The 16,695-nt window shown below is 37.1% G+C and overlaps 1 protein-coding gene across 1 annotated transcript; it reads right to left on the bottom strand.

Annotated features, from left to right (window-relative positions):
- Window positions 1–133: 133 nt before the first annotated feature.
- LOC113049611 (uncharacterized) lies at window positions 134–16,218 on the bottom strand. Its single transcript, XM_026212112.1, has 12 exons — window positions 16,089–16,218; window positions 12,020–12,146; window positions 11,642–11,741; window positions 11,466–11,551; window positions 11,169–11,337; window positions 10,909–11,088; window positions 10,686–10,808; window positions 10,483–10,595; window positions 10,064–10,091; window positions 9,877–9,979; window positions 9,700–9,799; window positions 134–9,561 (listed from the first exon to the last, which is right to left on the bottom strand). The coding sequence occupies exons 2-12, from the start codon at window positions 12,143–12,145 to the stop codon at window positions 1,285–1,287; spliced, it is 9,405 nt and encodes a 3,134-aa protein (XP_026067897.1). The 5' UTR covers window position 12,146; window positions 16,089–16,218; the 3' UTR covers window positions 134–1,284.
- Between the last annotated feature and the right edge of the window lie 477 nt (window positions 16,219–16,695).

The raw sequence follows: 16,695 nt of genomic DNA, 5'->3' as shown, positions 1-16,695 counted from the left end.
CAAGAGATAAACTGTCCAGATGAAGCTAAAAAAAGAACTGACTTTATACATCCACTTAAAAATTAATGTGATCAAATTAACTGTAAATGTGTAACTGTAAAAAATAAAAAAATTAATTACAGAATAAAGGTCATTTGTTTGATGTAACTTTTATTATTATTTATGCATTTTAAAGTTATACAGTTATGAGAGCTACTTTGCTATGAGTGTTGGTTGTGAGAGAAAACATAAAAATAAATCAAACAAATACAGTAATGTGTGAAACAACTGACACAAACATTGAGCCATCCTTTTCCCAAATCACGTGTTTTACGTGCTGTAGGTGTCACAGGGATGCTGAAGGCTATCCCAATACACAACTGACACAAATAAGTTCTAATAACCTTGACAATTCATGACTTTATTTAAACATTTAAGAAAAAAACAACTGACAAAGCACAGTTCAGGAAAATATTTTCACAGGACAAGCACAGAGGTCAAAGAAAGAAAGTAATTATTTTTGCATTTCAACATTGATGAAACATAAAGTTACCTGAACTGCTCTGCTAACAGAATGAAGAGTAAAATAAAGAACAAACCCATAGCATTACACATTCACAAACATTTGATACCTAAAAGATATTGCAATAATGCTAAAAAGGTGAGATTTAAAGAATACTTAAATCAATTCAAAGAAAGAATGTTATTGGCAATAAAAACAAGGGCAGTTGTGGCAGATAATCTATAATTAGAAAAAAATGCAATCACAAAACGTGTCACAAATTCACATTTGAAAGGTACATGGTATGTAACGAGAGCACAAAGCACATTGTAAAAATGTTTTACACAAGCACCTATGCTGTGTGAGCACCTGTGTAATCTGAAATAAGGAACAAATTAGTTAAATTTAGGATTCAATCCGACATAATGCAGTGGATTGTAGTATGTTTCATTTAATTGGATATAAAAATAGTGCTATACATTAAAAACTACCTTTATAATGTATTTGCCAATGCATAATATAGAAAAAAAAATGAAAGAAGTGACAAAAGATATTATAGTTAGACATTTATCAACTAAATGTTACCCTGAACATGCTTATTTCAGTAAATCCTAATTTAAAGAAACAACAACAGTTTTATAAAAGCCCAGATATTTCAGAAGAAAATATATAGTAGTTGAAAATAGTTTGCATTATTTTGCGTATGAAAATGTAATAGAAAAATTTCACATTATATATATAATTGGTTGGTCCCAATGCATACAAGGCTTGTACTAAAACAAGAGCCACAAATCACTAATCTGCTAAACAATTCTTGCCCTAACATGGCGTTTGGATCTGCGTGCTGATGCTGAGTCAGTAATGGCTTTTCTTTTCCTCTCATGTCTCTGTTTCGCTGTTTGTTGTACTTCTGATTCAGAATCTGATTCATCTTCCTTAGTTTTGGATTCATGCATTTGTAGCCTCAATGATTTTCGTTTGGTTGAAGCAGTAGCTGAGCTACTCTGAAGAACATGCTTTCCAATGGCAAGACCTTTCTCGTCATCATCAGAGATATTTTCTTCACCTTTCTCATACTTTTCTGCAGATGGGAATATCTCTTTTGGAGCCTCCATCACCACTCTGCTCTGCTCATCTGATTTGTTTTCTACTTGAACAGAAGTTTCCTCTACCTCCAGCGCTAACGTGAACCCCTCATTTGTACTGGGCTCAAGATGTTGCTCTATCACCTCCTCTATTATTTCATCTGTCATAACCTCTTCTTTATCCTCATCTGTCTGGGTTTTATTTAATCTGCTCTGTTTTTGCTCCTCTTGAGATTCACCTGCACCTGGCTCTGTGTCTTTATGCACATTACATTCTCCGTCTGATTTAGTCCCATTTTTCTGTATATTTTCTAGTATTTCTTCACCCAAATTACTCCCCTCAAAAACTGCTGCAGTTGCATCTGACCTCAGCTCAACACTGTCTTCTGTAAATGTCACTTCTACTGTGTCGGTTTGTCCCATAACTGCCTCCTTGACTTGCTCACTATCGTCATCATGCTCTTGTTTACGAAGACGTTTGGATTTCTTTGCAGCAGCTGTTTCAACAGTCATTCTTTTTCTCAGGGATCTCCTTTCCACTGCTGATTCCTCCAAATCAGCCGAACTTCCTTGCACAACTTCTGCGGCTCCCTCGTTTTCTCTTGCTTGGAGTGGTTTTGCTTCCTTCTGTACACTGGAAACCTCTTCCTCTTCCTGTTCATTAAGCATTGGCATATCTTCTCTCTCAAGATTTTCTTCTTGAGTTTTGTTCTGTTCAGTGTTTACCTGGCTGCCACTGTTACTTTCCATAATTTCAAAGGTATCATCTTTTGCCTTTGGGTTTTCTGACTTTCCATCTGTATTTGTCTGAATTACGCCCTCTCCCTCTTTTGTCTCCAAATTTTCAAATTCAGCAGTGCTGTTCTCAGGAACTAATGCCTCATTCTCCTTCCCTACAGGGGCATTTAAATGATCAGTTTCTCTTTCTGACTCCAGCTCTTGTCTGTGGAGGCGTTTTGATTTACTTCTTGGTGTAGACTGGACTCTTACTGTTCGGTATCTGAGACTTCTTGTAATGAAAGCTGCTTCTTGCTCTGAGTTTTCTAAAGAAACCATCTCCTCCACAGCTGTTGTCTTAAATTCATTTGTCAGATCGGTGTCCCCCACATTTTCACCCAGTGACACTGATTCTTCTTGTTCCTGCTCTATTTTTTCCTGTGAATGCTCTGCTTTTTCTTCTTCCTGAACTCGCCCCTCTACATCTTTTTGCATTTTATCCATTTCCTGCCGAATTTCATTTTCAGTTATTTTAATTAAGCTCATAGTCTCATCTTCGTCAACATCTGTAGATATTTCAGGCAAAGCTTCATCCACCCTTCCCTTATCATTTGATACGTCTATGTCTTGCTCATCTGAAGTAGTTTCCACCCTTTTACTTACATCTCTATCTTCATCAAGATTTTCCGCATTGGTCTCAACGGTGATCGGTACACAGACATTTACTGTCTTTGCTGTCATGAAAGAAGATTCTTCTTTTCTACTCATCTTTGCTTCTTTTGCTGGTTCCAACTCTGCTTTGCTGAGACGTGCAGACTTTCTCATCTTCTGTGTTGATGTGACTGATTGGGAACTGATCCTTAGACTTCTCCGTGTGGTCCTTTCACTTTTATTTTCATTGGTTTCAGAACTTTCCACCTGCAAGACCGCTTCCTCTGCTTGAATGGGTGTCTCCTCTAAAACATATGTTTGCTCCTTGTTAACCACCGAAACTTCATCCATCCCCATGGGTTTTTCTGTTTCAACTGTTTGTTTCTCATTCTCAACAGATAGCTCATTTTCCTGTTGCTCCAAAATGACTTCATCTCTTTCCATCTCACGGATTGCCTCATTCCCTAAATTTGTTTCCTTGTTCTCCATGTTGTTAATTACTTCAATTCCTTTTTCTATAACATTCTCATCAGGTTCTCCCTCTATAAGTGAGATAATGTTCTCAATAGCTTCTACAGTTGTTTTTTGAAGTGTTCCCTCTTGATCTATTTCTGCTCCTTCTTTATGCACTTCTTCATCTCCTTTTCCTGTTAGTTGAACTGTTTTATCTTCAAAAACTTCAGCCTCTTTTCTTTGTGCTCGTCTAGATTTCTTCATTGGTGGAGACTGAATTTTTACGGTTCTACGCCTGAGACTTCTCACTGCGCTGACTGATGCCTCCTCTTCTAAGATTTCCTGGACAGCCTCTGGTGCCTCCTGACCAAGACTTATCATCTCTAGGTCACTATCCATTTGTTTCTCTTTTAAAGAAATATCTTTTAAGATTATGTCTTGATTATATCTGGATTCTTCCACATCCTTATCTATTATCATCTTATTTTCCTCTTCATTCTCTCTCTCTCTTACATCATCCTGTCTTACCAAATCGTCTGTTGGTTTTTGCTCCTCAACTGTCATTTCTTGTTTGTCCTTTTCTGATATCAGGTAACATATTTTATATTCACTTCTATCTGATTCATACAGTTCCAGTTGTTTCTCTGTGTGAAAATCTGTCAGGACTTCTGGAGTGTCAGTCTGTTCTTCTGTATTTTGGGCAAGTTTGTTTAAACCTACAGGTAATAGTGTGTCTTTTTGCAGTATTACTGGAGTACCATCATCTTTCTCTACCTCCTCATCAGGTTCTGCTTCTTTAGGTGGGACCTCTTCTACAATCTGAGAGGGCTCCTCTTTATCATTTATTTCTTCACCCATCTGCAGTTCAGAAGTCTCATGTTCAACAGTTGTATTTACTTCAACATTTGTATTTGCTATTTCAAGACTTTCCAAGCTCTCTACTGTAATTATTGGCATACACACATTCATAGTATCTTCTGTTGTTGCTGAGGTTTCTTCATTTTCATATCTACTCATATTTGTCTCTTTCACTTGGTCCAACTCTACTTTGTGGAGACGTGTAGATTTTCTTGTCTTCTGTGTAGCTGTGACTGATTTCGCACCAAGCCTGAGACTTCTCCTTGTGATCCTTTCACTGTCACTTTGATCGGACTCTGTGCTTTCCCCCTTTGAAAATGTATCCTCTATTTGAATAGCTGTCCCCCTTACAACGTATGTTTGCTCCTTGCTAAACACAGGGTCAATCTGCAGTTGTATCACTGGAGTACCTACATCTTTTTCTACCACCTCATTAGGTTCCGCTTCTACAAGTGACACCTGTGAGACCTCCTTCTCTATCTGGGAGGTAGCACCCCCTACAATGAATGTTTGCTCTTTGCCAAACACTGGGTCAATTTCCATGGATTTTTCTGTCTCTGTTGTTTCTTTGTCATTTTTAACCAATGGCTCATTTTGCTTTTGCTCTAAATTGGCTTCTTCTCCCACCTCAGGTGTCTCAGGTGTGTCTTTTGTCACAGCTAAATTTGTTTCCTTGTCCTTCATCTTGTTGATTTCTTCAACTCCTTTTTCTGCTACATTATCTTCAGGTTCTGCTTCTTCAAATGGGATGACCTCAGTAGAATCTACAGTTGATTTCCTAAGTGTTTCCTGCATTTCATCAACTACATTTCCTCTTATTGTGATGTTTCTAGTTTTATCTTCAAAAGCTTCAGCCTCTTGTTTTTGTAAACGTCTCGATTTTCTTCTAGGTGGAGACTGAATTTTTATTGTTCTACGCCTGAGAGTTCTCTCTGTGCTGATTGATGCCTCCTCTTCTAAGACTTCCTGGTCAGTTGCTGGTGCCTCCTGAGGAAGACTACCCATTTCTATGTCACTGTCCATTGGCTTTTCTTTTAAAGTAATATTGTGATCTATTTCTGCCTCCTGAATTGTCTTTGTTTCATCTGCCATTGTTGTTGTTTTTTCAGGATGCTCTCCAGAATTTACTGCTTCTTCCACATCCTCGTCTATAGCCCTATAAACTTCTACGATCTCTGTCACTTCTAAGTCATTTTGTTCTTCCAAATCTTCTGTTGGTTTTTGCTCCTCAAATGTCATGTCCTGTTTATTGGGTTCATTCTGTTCTTCAACTGTGTTTTCATCCTCCATTTTGTTTTTCTCTGGATTGTTTTCAGTATCTTCCTCTTTTCGTAGTTGTTCTAGCTGTTCTTCCTCTTCTGATGTCAGATTACATAGTTGATATTCACTATTATCTGATTTATCCTTTTCCCATTTTTCCTCTGTCTGGGAATATTCTAGGACTTCTGGAGTGTTACTCTCTCCTTCTGTATTTTGGTAAAGTTTGTTTAAATCTTCAAGTACTACAGTGGCTTTCTGCAGCTGTAATACTGAAGTACCATCATCATTTTCTGCCTCCTCATCAAGTTCTGCTTCTACAAGTGAGACTTGTGAGAACTCCTTTTCTCTTTGGATGGTGGTCCCCCCCACAATGAATGTTTGCTCTTTGCCAACCACTTGGGCAAACGCCATAGATGTTTCTGTCTCAGCTGTTTCTTTGTCATTTTTACCCAATGGCTTATTTTGCTGTTGCTCTAAAGAGGCTTCTTCTTCCACCTCAAATGTCTCCTCACCTGTGTCTTTTGTCACCGCTAAATTTGCTTCCTTGTTCTCTAAATTGTTGATTTCTTCAACTCCTTTCTCTATGACATTAACTTCAGGTCCTGCTTCTATGAGTGGGATCACCTTCTCAGTAGCATCTACAGTTAATGATTGAGGCACTTTCTCTTTATCAACTATTTCTACACCTTGGTCCACTTCATCAGCTTCCTTTTCTGTTATTGGCACTATTTCCATTTTATCTTCAGAAACGTCAGCCCCTTGTTTTTGTATACGTCTAGATTTGCTTCTTGGTGGAGACTGAACTCTTTTTGTTCTTCGTCTAAGACTTCGCTGTGTGGTGACTGGTGCCTCCTCTTCTAAGTTTTCTTGAACAGCATTCCCCTTGGCATGACCGCTCACCCCTTCATCCTCATTCTGTTTGTTTTCAATTGTATTCTTTTCCACCAGGCTGCCATCAGCTGACATTGTGGCCAAATCTTCTGTTAGATTTTGCTCTTCAAATGTCACATCTTGTTTATCGAGTTTGTTCTGCTTTTCAACTGTGTTTTCTTCCTCCATTCTCTCTTCCTCAGGGGTATTTTCAGCATCTTGTTGTGTTTGTACTTCTTGTTGTTCCTGCTCTTCTAATGCCAGATTAGACAGTTCTTGTCCACTTTTATCTGATTCATACAGTTCCAGTTTTTCCTCCATTTGGAAATGTGTCAGGTCTTCTGAAGCCTCAACCTCTCCTTCTGTGTTTTGGGAATGTTTGCTCAAATCCACAAGTTCTACTGTGGCTCTTTGTAATTTTATTACTGGAGTACCATCACCATCCTCTACCTCCTTGTCAGGTTCTACAAGTGAGACATTTTCTTCAGGACCATCAACAATCTGAAATATTTTCTCCTGATCATCTATTTCTACACCCAAAGGTAGTTTGGGACTCTCTGGAACTGTGGTTTCCTCAGTATGTGTGTTTACTATTTCATCAAGACTTTCCAAACTGGCCTCAGTTGTAATAACTGGCATACATGCATCCACAGTCTCTGCTGTTGTATATGTTTTTTCATATTCATTTCCACTCATGTTTGGTTCTTCCACTGGTTCCAACATCTTGTTGACATCTTTATCCATTTCATCCTCTCCCTCTTTTGTCATCAAAATTGTATCAGTTTTATTCTTGCTCACCAATGTTATTTCCTTTTGTTCAACATCTGCTTCAGCATTTTGTTTTTGTACACATCTAGATTTCTTTATCAGTGGAGTCTGAACTCTTATTGTTCTATGTCTGAGTTGTCTTTCTGTGCTGATTGGCATCTCTTTTTCACTGTCCAATTGTCCAGCTAAATTTGCTTCCTTGTTCTCAATAGTTTTGATGTCTTCAACTCTTTTTTCTAATACATCCTCCTTAGCTTCTGTTTCTATAAGTGGGATTTCATCAGTAACCTTTGTAATCTGAGGTTCTTTCTCTTTATCGTCTATTTCTGCAGTTCTGAGGAGTTCAGAACTTCCACATTCAACATGTGTAGTTTCATCATCATTTGCTTTTGTCATATAATTTTTCTCTGGACTTACATCCTCTGCAATAAGTTCATCCCTCTTAGGGTTTTCACCAGTCCTGAGTTTTACATCAACTTGAGGCTCAACACTTTCCTGTTGAATAATTGCTTTGCTACGTGTAGATCTCCTAACAGGGGTGATCTTGATTGGTTTCAAAGTGCTCCTAAGACATCTAACTGTCTCCCCAGGGTCAACAGGCTGATCTTTAAGCTTTGTGGATCTACTTGGGATGTCAATAGAGCCTTTCTTTTGAGTTTGTTTGCCTTGTTTGGGAAACTTGTCTGCCTTATACAAATCTTGCTTATCCTCTTTATCTTGTTCAGTGTCTGTTTTGTCTGGTTTCTCAACTTGGCTTAGAAGAGCAGCCTCTGTGGTTTCTGATTCTGGCTCATACTCTTGATCTTTATATGCAGTTGATTGTTCTGGTGTTCTGTTGGCATCAACTGCTACAACATATCCTTCTGTTGTAGTAGTACAAGGTGGTTCTTCCATAGGTTTTGGGTCTAATGTACCATCTTGCTCTTCTTTTCTCATATTTTCTTCAGTTGCTTGTAGCTCAGATGACATGGCGAGTTTAATTTTCTCTTGTTCAGGAATTCTGATCTCTCCATGATTATCACCTGCCTCCTTAGGAGAAAGTTCATGCAGATCTACAAGCACAACTCTGGCTTCACTCAATGTCAACGTCACAGTGCTATTCTCCACTGTCTCCTCATCCTCTTTAGGTGTTGTTTTTGATTCCTGTATCTCAGGAGGCTCTACAGATGGTGCTTCTTCTTGATCTGTTTCTTTTCTTTCCACTAATTCAGAAATTTCAGGAAATACAGTTTCCTCAACCTGTGTAATTTCATCGTCCATAGAAGACACAGTTTCCACTGTAGGCATGTGTTTTTCTTTGTATTCCTCAACCTCAGACTCTGCGTCTGCCTTATTTTCAATTTGAGTTTCATGTATCTTTTCCATAACCTCAGAAACATCATGTTCAGGTTCATCTGTTGATTGTTCAGTATCTTTATCTTGCATCATTACTTTGCTGTGATATTTGGATCCTTGTTGGCCTGTGTTCACAGACTGTGTAGTTGTAAGATCTTTTTCAGCAGGCTGATGCCTGAGTCTTTTGGACCTCCTTGAAGAAGTTAAACCTGATGTTCTCTTTTGAGGTAATTTGCTCTTGTTGAAGGCCTGTTCTGCCTCATCAGGGCCTAATATATGTTTACTTGCTTTTTCAATTAGTGTATCCTTGTTTGTCATTGTTTGGTTTGGTTCAAAGACTTCTGTTTCTGCTTCATTTTGTTTGGGCTGGTCACATAAGACCTCTTCAGTAGTAAGGACCTCTCTCACAGAATCTGCCTCCATCTCTGTCTGGTCTTTAACATCCACTGACTGTCGCAGAACTGTGTCTTCATCTATTGGTTCACCTTTCTCTTGGCCTGTGTTGTCTTCTCTGTTTTTCTCAATTAGGTCCTTTTCACTTTCTGCCATAACCTCATCTTCTGCTCTCTCTTTATTCTCTGTTATTTCCATATCCCAGTGTGCTTGTACTTTTTCAGTTGATTTAGCATGAGTCTCTGATTGCTCAGCCACCTCGGTCTCACTCACAGTTTTTTCCTCTTTTGGTTCATCTGACATTTGTTTTATTTCCTCCATCTCTGCCTCACACACTGATTCATCTTCCTCAACCTCTTCGTTCTTCCCTAAATTTTCATTTTTTTCTTCTTCAGTTCCTGTACTCATCTTAACAATTTCTACGTCCACAACAGACTGAAGTTGATTTTGGTCAATAGACCCTATAGTGGCTCCTTGTCTATCTACAGTGTGCTCATTAATAACCATTTCACATTCCTCTTTACTACCTCTTTGGTTCTTTATTTCCCCAGCTGTGGTGAGGTGGCTGACTGGACTCCCCTCGGATGTAGCTGTGACAATGTCTTCTTCAATTTCATGTGTCTCCTCTTTTTGTGATCCTCTAAACTCTGAAAGGTCTGTCACAGTTGCAGTTACTGTGTCTACTGAGCTCTGCCAAATTAGAGAAGAGATGTTAATTAATGAACTGAAAGTGTGAAAATGACAAAAAAATGGCCATTTTGAGAAAAAAAAAGTACAAAATAATAATGCTCAAGCTGTTACATGATGTTTATTCAGTTGAATACATACCCTGAGTACTGTTTCTGATTCTTTTACAGAAAAGGTGTTAAGATTTTCCAAGGCTGCCACCTCGACTGAACTTTCTACTCCTGCCTCAATGTCTTCCACCCTTTGTGAGACATAGTAATTTTTATACATAGTGTAGTAATCAGTACTGTTATGTATTCTGCTGACAAATAATGTTACCTGATTATGTTTTCTGAAAGCCTCTCCTCTGAATTTTCTCTGATAGCTCTTCGTTTCAGGTTGCTACCTCTGCCACGCATTGTGACAGGTATGTCATCCACTTCTGTAACAGTAACGAACATCAGCTAGATTCAGCTGAAGAGACTTTTTTGAGCAAATTATTGTTCAACCAACAATTCATACTTGCCTTTAGTGAGGTCTACGATGGTCTCCTCCTAAATGTGAAAGTTGATATCAATGTTAGATATAAGATTCACTTTGTAATATCACTGTATATACAGTAATTTAGTTATCTAAACTAGAAGTCAGTTAGTATGAGTTTAACCATTCTTTGATGTATTGGCTGAAGAATCACATGCATCGATCTTGACATTTAATTTGTTGCCAACTAATTATGTGGGCACATCTGCATGCATTACATTGTTTCTAGGTAATATGCATCCCTGGTCACTCTCAAACACTCTCTAGCACATAACCTTTATGCCTGTGTTATTAATGGGTTTCCTTTCAGGACACTTTTGGGACAATAAACAGTCAGACTGACAGTCTGACTCTTTATTCTTTTCCTTGCCTATGATACATAGGACATAATAGATATTAGAGTACCGCAATCTCCATTGTATATTCAGTGGTTTCCCGAATCTTTGTGATCTCAATTTCCATTGGAGCAGTGGCATCATCTTCGTCAAAATTCAGTTCGCTCACAACCTGGTCCTTCTCTGTTAAAGACGTATCACATTATTAGGACTGTAAATCTCTTAAAGTTTAAATCAGATTAATTACAAGATATGGCAATTCATTTTTCTTACCCTTTAGCTTCCACTTCTGTAGCCTGTTGGCTATTAGAGTTCTCTGGAAAGGGCATCCTATATGCTCTACTTCCCACAGAAGCTCCTTGTCTGCTGGATATATACTCAAGTACTTTTCACAAACTGTAAAGAAAGAGTTAGATGCCAGGCACAGAAACCAAGAATAATATATGTTATATGAGAAAATGTGACATTTGACCAGACTGTAAGCCTGCTTCTATACCTTTATACATAGCTTCTGAAAGAGGATATTTTAACCCTATGTACTCATTCCTGAAGCTACCAACAAAGTCTTCCAGTATCTTTATGGCATGACCCTGGCCCCGGTGACACTTCCTGACAAATACTGTATCCATTACAGGAAGCTGATAGCATTGGGTCACGAAGTTTCTGCATAAGCTACCTGTAAGTGAGGAGAAGCATGAAGTAACCAACAAGTAAGGTATAAAATTGTACATGAGGCTTTTGAGGAGCTGTCATTGCCTTTGGGTTTGAATGAGTAAAAGCCAATGGCCTCTCCATCCTTCCATAGTATTTTTGCAGCTTCATTCTCACAATGACAGAGAAAGAAAACGTCTTCACTGCTCTTCTCGTTTCTCAACACAATTCTGTTGAGAACATATAGGGCTATCCTTTCCCCAAGTGTGCTGACCTGGGAAAAAATACGGCACTAGTTATTAAAATTTACATATTTGCAAAAGAAACCAATTTGCTAATGATGACACATTAGGTCACTAATTGAATCATTACTGGCCTTGTGTAAAGATAGAAAACACTTACCTCGTTCAGGCCTGTTCTTGAGGGGTCTGCTGTTTTAAGAACATCTTCAACCCCCCACCACCGATCCAGCAAATACAGACCTACAACTTCAGATTATTGTAATAAATCTGTTAAAATATACAGTGTTAGCCTCACAGAATGTTAAAAAGAAAATTGTTCTGGTTTTTATCATTTACCTGTGCTAGAGTCATCAGGTGAGAACAACGCAAGGAGCTTTTTTCCAGAATCTGTTCCATATAGAGGGACAAAACTCACATTGCAGAGTCCAATTTCTATCTGTCACCGAGGGAACATAATCGAAATTGTGAAAATGTTTGCCCTAACAAAATGTTTTAAAGTCACATTGTGCAAATGTATTCAACACCTATATATTAAAAATAGGATTCCATTTCCAATAGGAAAACACACAAAGTCAATATTCCCGAAAACATAATTTGTCTTTAATCTTTTATTTGAATAGTAAAGTATTTACTTATATAAAGGGGATAATTTTAAATTTTTCCCAAAAAATTATATACATATAAATTTGCAGACAATGCACTTGTTCACCTTACCTGTTTGGAATCAGAGAGGCTGAAGTACTCCGTTTTTTTGTAGGGGAGCTGTGACATGTATTCCTCAGCTGTTAGCTCTAAGGTCTCGTGATCCACATTTGTCAGAATATCTACAGGAAATGCCATCCTATGGAAGAAAACATTTGTCTAAATATATATATATATATATATATATATATATATATATATATATATATATATATATATATATATATATATATATATATATATATATATATATATATGTACATATGTACATTTACTGTATGGAAGTCCTAAATGATAATGACTGCTTATAACCCATCATAGCTTTTGAACCAACTTTTACTGGTAGATAGAGATTTAAGATTTAATTTCAATTAAATTTCTAATCAAATTATAATTTCTATTTGAATATATTTTCAGATTCATTTTCAGCAGCCATTACTCCAGACTTCTGTGTCAAATAAATTCAGAAATCATACTAATATGCTGATTTGGTGCCCAAGAAACATTTCTTATTATTATTAGTGTTAAAAACAGTTGTGCTGCTTAATGTTTTTTTTTTTTTTTTGTGGAGACAAAAGTTTGTAAGAGACAATTTTCTAAATTCTCAACAGAACAGAACTTGGGCTTGAAACAAATCTACAATAAGCTATGTATTACTTGAGTGTGAACGTGACAGATATTTTTGAATGGTAAAATATGCATTTAAAAAAAACTGTAAAATGAAAATGTAAAATAACCAAACAGACCTTTTCAACTTAAGAAAACACGATTTCAAAGAGAGATTCAATATGGAGTCACAAACCAATAAAGTTCTGAAATGCTTTGTTCACTATGGATCATCACAAGCCACACACTGGCCTCTAACTTCGACTTTCAAAGTTCAAAGCAAGGTGCTTCATATCTGTTTAAATGCATCTACCACTTCAACTTTGTTTTTTAAGAATGTGGTAAAGGCTGCTTGCGACATAAGGCTTAGAATTGCCCTTGAGTGATAGAACTGACAGCCGTCCTAAAAGATTATTGAAATAAAATATTATGGATAGCTTAAGGTATTCTAGTGTGCCACACCTACACCTCAATTCAACCACATAAACATTAGTAGTTCTCACATATCCTACCAAGTAGCTATGCAGAAATATGGAGAGAGTCCTGGAGTTGAAGAACATAGAAGCAGGAGGAGCAATGAATGTAACATACACACAAAACAAACAAAGCTGACTGTGTTGTGGGCCTCTTTTCTGGTTTGGCACGTTTGTTTAATGCTTATATATTTGGCTTAAAGATCACATGTGTAATTACATACTTGTTGTATGCATCATCTGTCTCTTCACTCTACATACCACCTTTGAAAGTGAAAATCCCACTGAGACATAAAAGTAAATGTAAAACATTCAATAGTCAATATGTAATGAATTATGCCTTTAGAGAACAGACTGAATGTTAGCTTGTGTCTGAACCAGTCAATACAAGAATGTGTTTGTTAGTAAGCATCATAACGAAGTGGGTTTGTTCCTGTTTGTGCCTCTACAGTGAATATATTTGATAGGAAAAACAGTTCAAGGGCTGCCTTATGAATTAGTCAATGGCTCTTCTGTCAGGGAACATTACCAGTGAGGCAGAAGAGCAAGCTCTGTGCGTGTCTGTGTGTTTGGGTTTCCTGAGAACCAGATGAACACCTTACTCATACACACCTGCAGGGCAACTGGATCTGAATATTGGCTCTTTGCAGAAACATGCTCGTTGTGAACAACCGCACAACCAGCATGCAATCTGGTTAACTGGAGGATATCAAACATAAAAGTAGCTACCTAGCTTCACAACGTACTTATAGATTGTCATGATGTGCTTGATTAATGACACTGATGGCAAGTCTATGTCAGCTTCAAATGAACTCATGTCATGCAGATTCATACAATCAATTAATTCAAAGGTATCAAATTTACCAGATTCAGAAGTTGCTTTCCAATTTAAAAAAATGTATTACATTACTTTATTCTCTATAGAAGAGAAGCAAACTTTTTTAAATGTATTGTACAGAACAAATTTTCTGTTCACACATTCATGTAAAATAGGAGGTGCTTTGCACATGGCATTTACATGTGACATTGTAGGCCAACATGAAAACAAGTCATGCAGAAATTCTACATCAGTGCATGTGCTAATGGACTTGTCTTACCATTCATCTGCAGCATGCACTATAATATGTGACCCTGGAGCACAAATCTAGTCTTAAGTCGGTAGGGCATATTTGTAGCAATAGCCAACAATACATTGTATGGGTCAAAATTATAGATTTTTCTTTTATGCAAAAAATCATTAGGATATTAAGTTAAGATCATGATCCATGAAGATATTTTCTAAATTTCCTATCGTAAATATATCAAAACTTAATTTTTGATTAGTAATATGTACTGCTAAGGACTTAATTTGGCCAACTTTAAAGGCAATTTTCTCAATATTATGATTTTATTTTTTATCACCCTCAGATTCCAGATTTTTGAATAGTTGTATCTCGGCCAAATATTGTCCTATTCTAACAAACCATACATCAATGGAAAGCTTATTCTTTAAAAAAAAATATATATTTTATGACTGGATTTTTTGGTCCAGACTCAGCCAATTGCTACTCAAATCTAGCCCAAGAATAGGCCAATCACATTTTGAGGTGGGTCTCCGGGTAAAAAATATCATGTCTGGTAACACTTCTCAAAATCGCAATTTAGGGGCTAAATTTTTGGTGTTGCTTCACCCTGCAAACATGAAAAACGACCCTCAGCAACAGTGATAAAGTAGCCCAAACCGCAGACTTGACAACACTTGTCCAGGGTCACATTAACTAACAAATAAATATAAATAATAAATAAATAAATAGTACTATAACATCCAATAAACATTCTTTAAATAAACTCATTCAGTATCGATTTTAGCATCACTAAAGTTTAGGTAAAGCTTTATCTGCAGTGTGCATAAAATGTTTTAAATGAATAATTAATAAATTAATGAATAAATTAATGAAAAAATATGTCTATAAATATATTAATTTATGCAAAATACCTAAACTTTGCAACAACAACAGAAGTCACCTAAACAACACCACCAACTGTAATATATATGACATATTTTAGAAAGCTCAAGAAATGTCGACGGAAGAAATCAAAGGACACAAAAATTAATAATAATAAAAATGTAATTCCAGATTCATTTTATGCAAAGAGAATGCTTTATCTAAAACACAAAGCGAAAGTATCTGAAGTTTTCACAGTCCTAAGTACTTGGGGCCCCTAACAAAAGCCTGGAACACTGTGTACTTTAAGCGCGCTGAAGCAGAGGGGGTGTGTGTGTGTGTGTCCCGCCACGCTGCATGAGGAATCCCTGCATTTAAAGTCCCACGAACCAAAACAAACTAATTCAATACTTCATACACGTGTTCCTCTATCTCAACTAGAGACATTTATCGGGAAACCGTTTTAAAACATCAATACGAAAATATTCGCTCGGAATTATTGGTCTACGTTCCTGAATGTGTGTTTCGAGAATTATTATATATATATTTTTTCGAGTAAAAACTGCGAAGTGCGCGCGCATAGGTGCACAAACTATCTTTTGTGTTTAAACAACTATGTTTGACGAATGTGGGCCTGTCGAGCGATTTTAAAGCTCACTCTTGAGCTGGACCGGGCAGGATTCGTCAAGCAAAACGCTGATAAAGCATGCAGCCCCCAAAGGCTTACAGTTGCATAACACAGCGCACATGTGTCATTAATAATGAACTCAATTAAACATTCTGGATGTGCTTGGTTCTGCAATTCTGCAGCAAAGCCTCTGTTGTGTTAAAACAGTTTTTTTGTAAATGATTTTTCGACATACAAATGGCCAGACTTGGGCAAAAGTTAAGTATTTAAATAAATATGCACGATTCATTCCTCATAAAGAATGAACCTGGTGAACTGGAGCAGGAGAAGAAGCTTAGTAAACAAACACTAATCCAGTGCGCTGATGCACGGAGCGCCATTAAATTTCTCTGATTTGAAGAAGAAAAATAACGACAGAGTATTTTTCATAGAAAGAGAACGGGACTTACCTGATTTTTAAAAACTCTGTCGATTATAATATTTTTTTTATTGCCGTAAACCCCCGTGGATGAATATTACGTGGCGTTACATAGTAGTTGTGTTGTGTATGTGAGCGCGAGCTGGAGCCCCCTCCCTCCCTCTGTCCCTCCACTTTGAGAAGCGCACGAGCAGCCAACGGGAGATGAGCGCACAATCGCGTTACGCAATCACATTCATACTGCCTAAAACCTACATACTAAATCTGGAACGCGTTTGATGTTCAAAACAGACGTATTTGAAATATAATAGACAGAAAAGAGTTATAATCAAGTATAGGCATACTAGTCACAAATGGAGAATCCGTCTTCAGCTGAAAGAAATCTGATCCTGAAGATAAGACAGACAGTAGAGGAAGCGTACAAATAGTTAGTAAAGAAAGATCCTATCTGCATATGTGAGTCAAATGTCATCATTTAATTTGTCTGATAGAACATTACTTTGCAAAGTTATTAAATCACCCCTGTAAAATATAAATGAAGGATCTGGGTCTGGTTTTTAAGTTAGTTACATAAAAATGTAAATAAGTCTAAGTTGAATTAGAAAATTTGATCACCCCTTGGTTATGCTAGTTGGTCA

This window comes from Carassius auratus, chromosome 30 (genome assembly GCF_003368295.1).
Source record: "Carassius auratus strain Wakin chromosome 30, ASM336829v1, whole genome shotgun sequence".
NCBI lineage: Eukaryota > Metazoa > Chordata > Actinopteri > Cypriniformes > Cyprinidae > Carassius > Carassius auratus.
The sequence above is the reverse complement of the archived record's forward strand: the minus strand, read 5'-3'. Positions and strand labels throughout refer to the sequence as shown.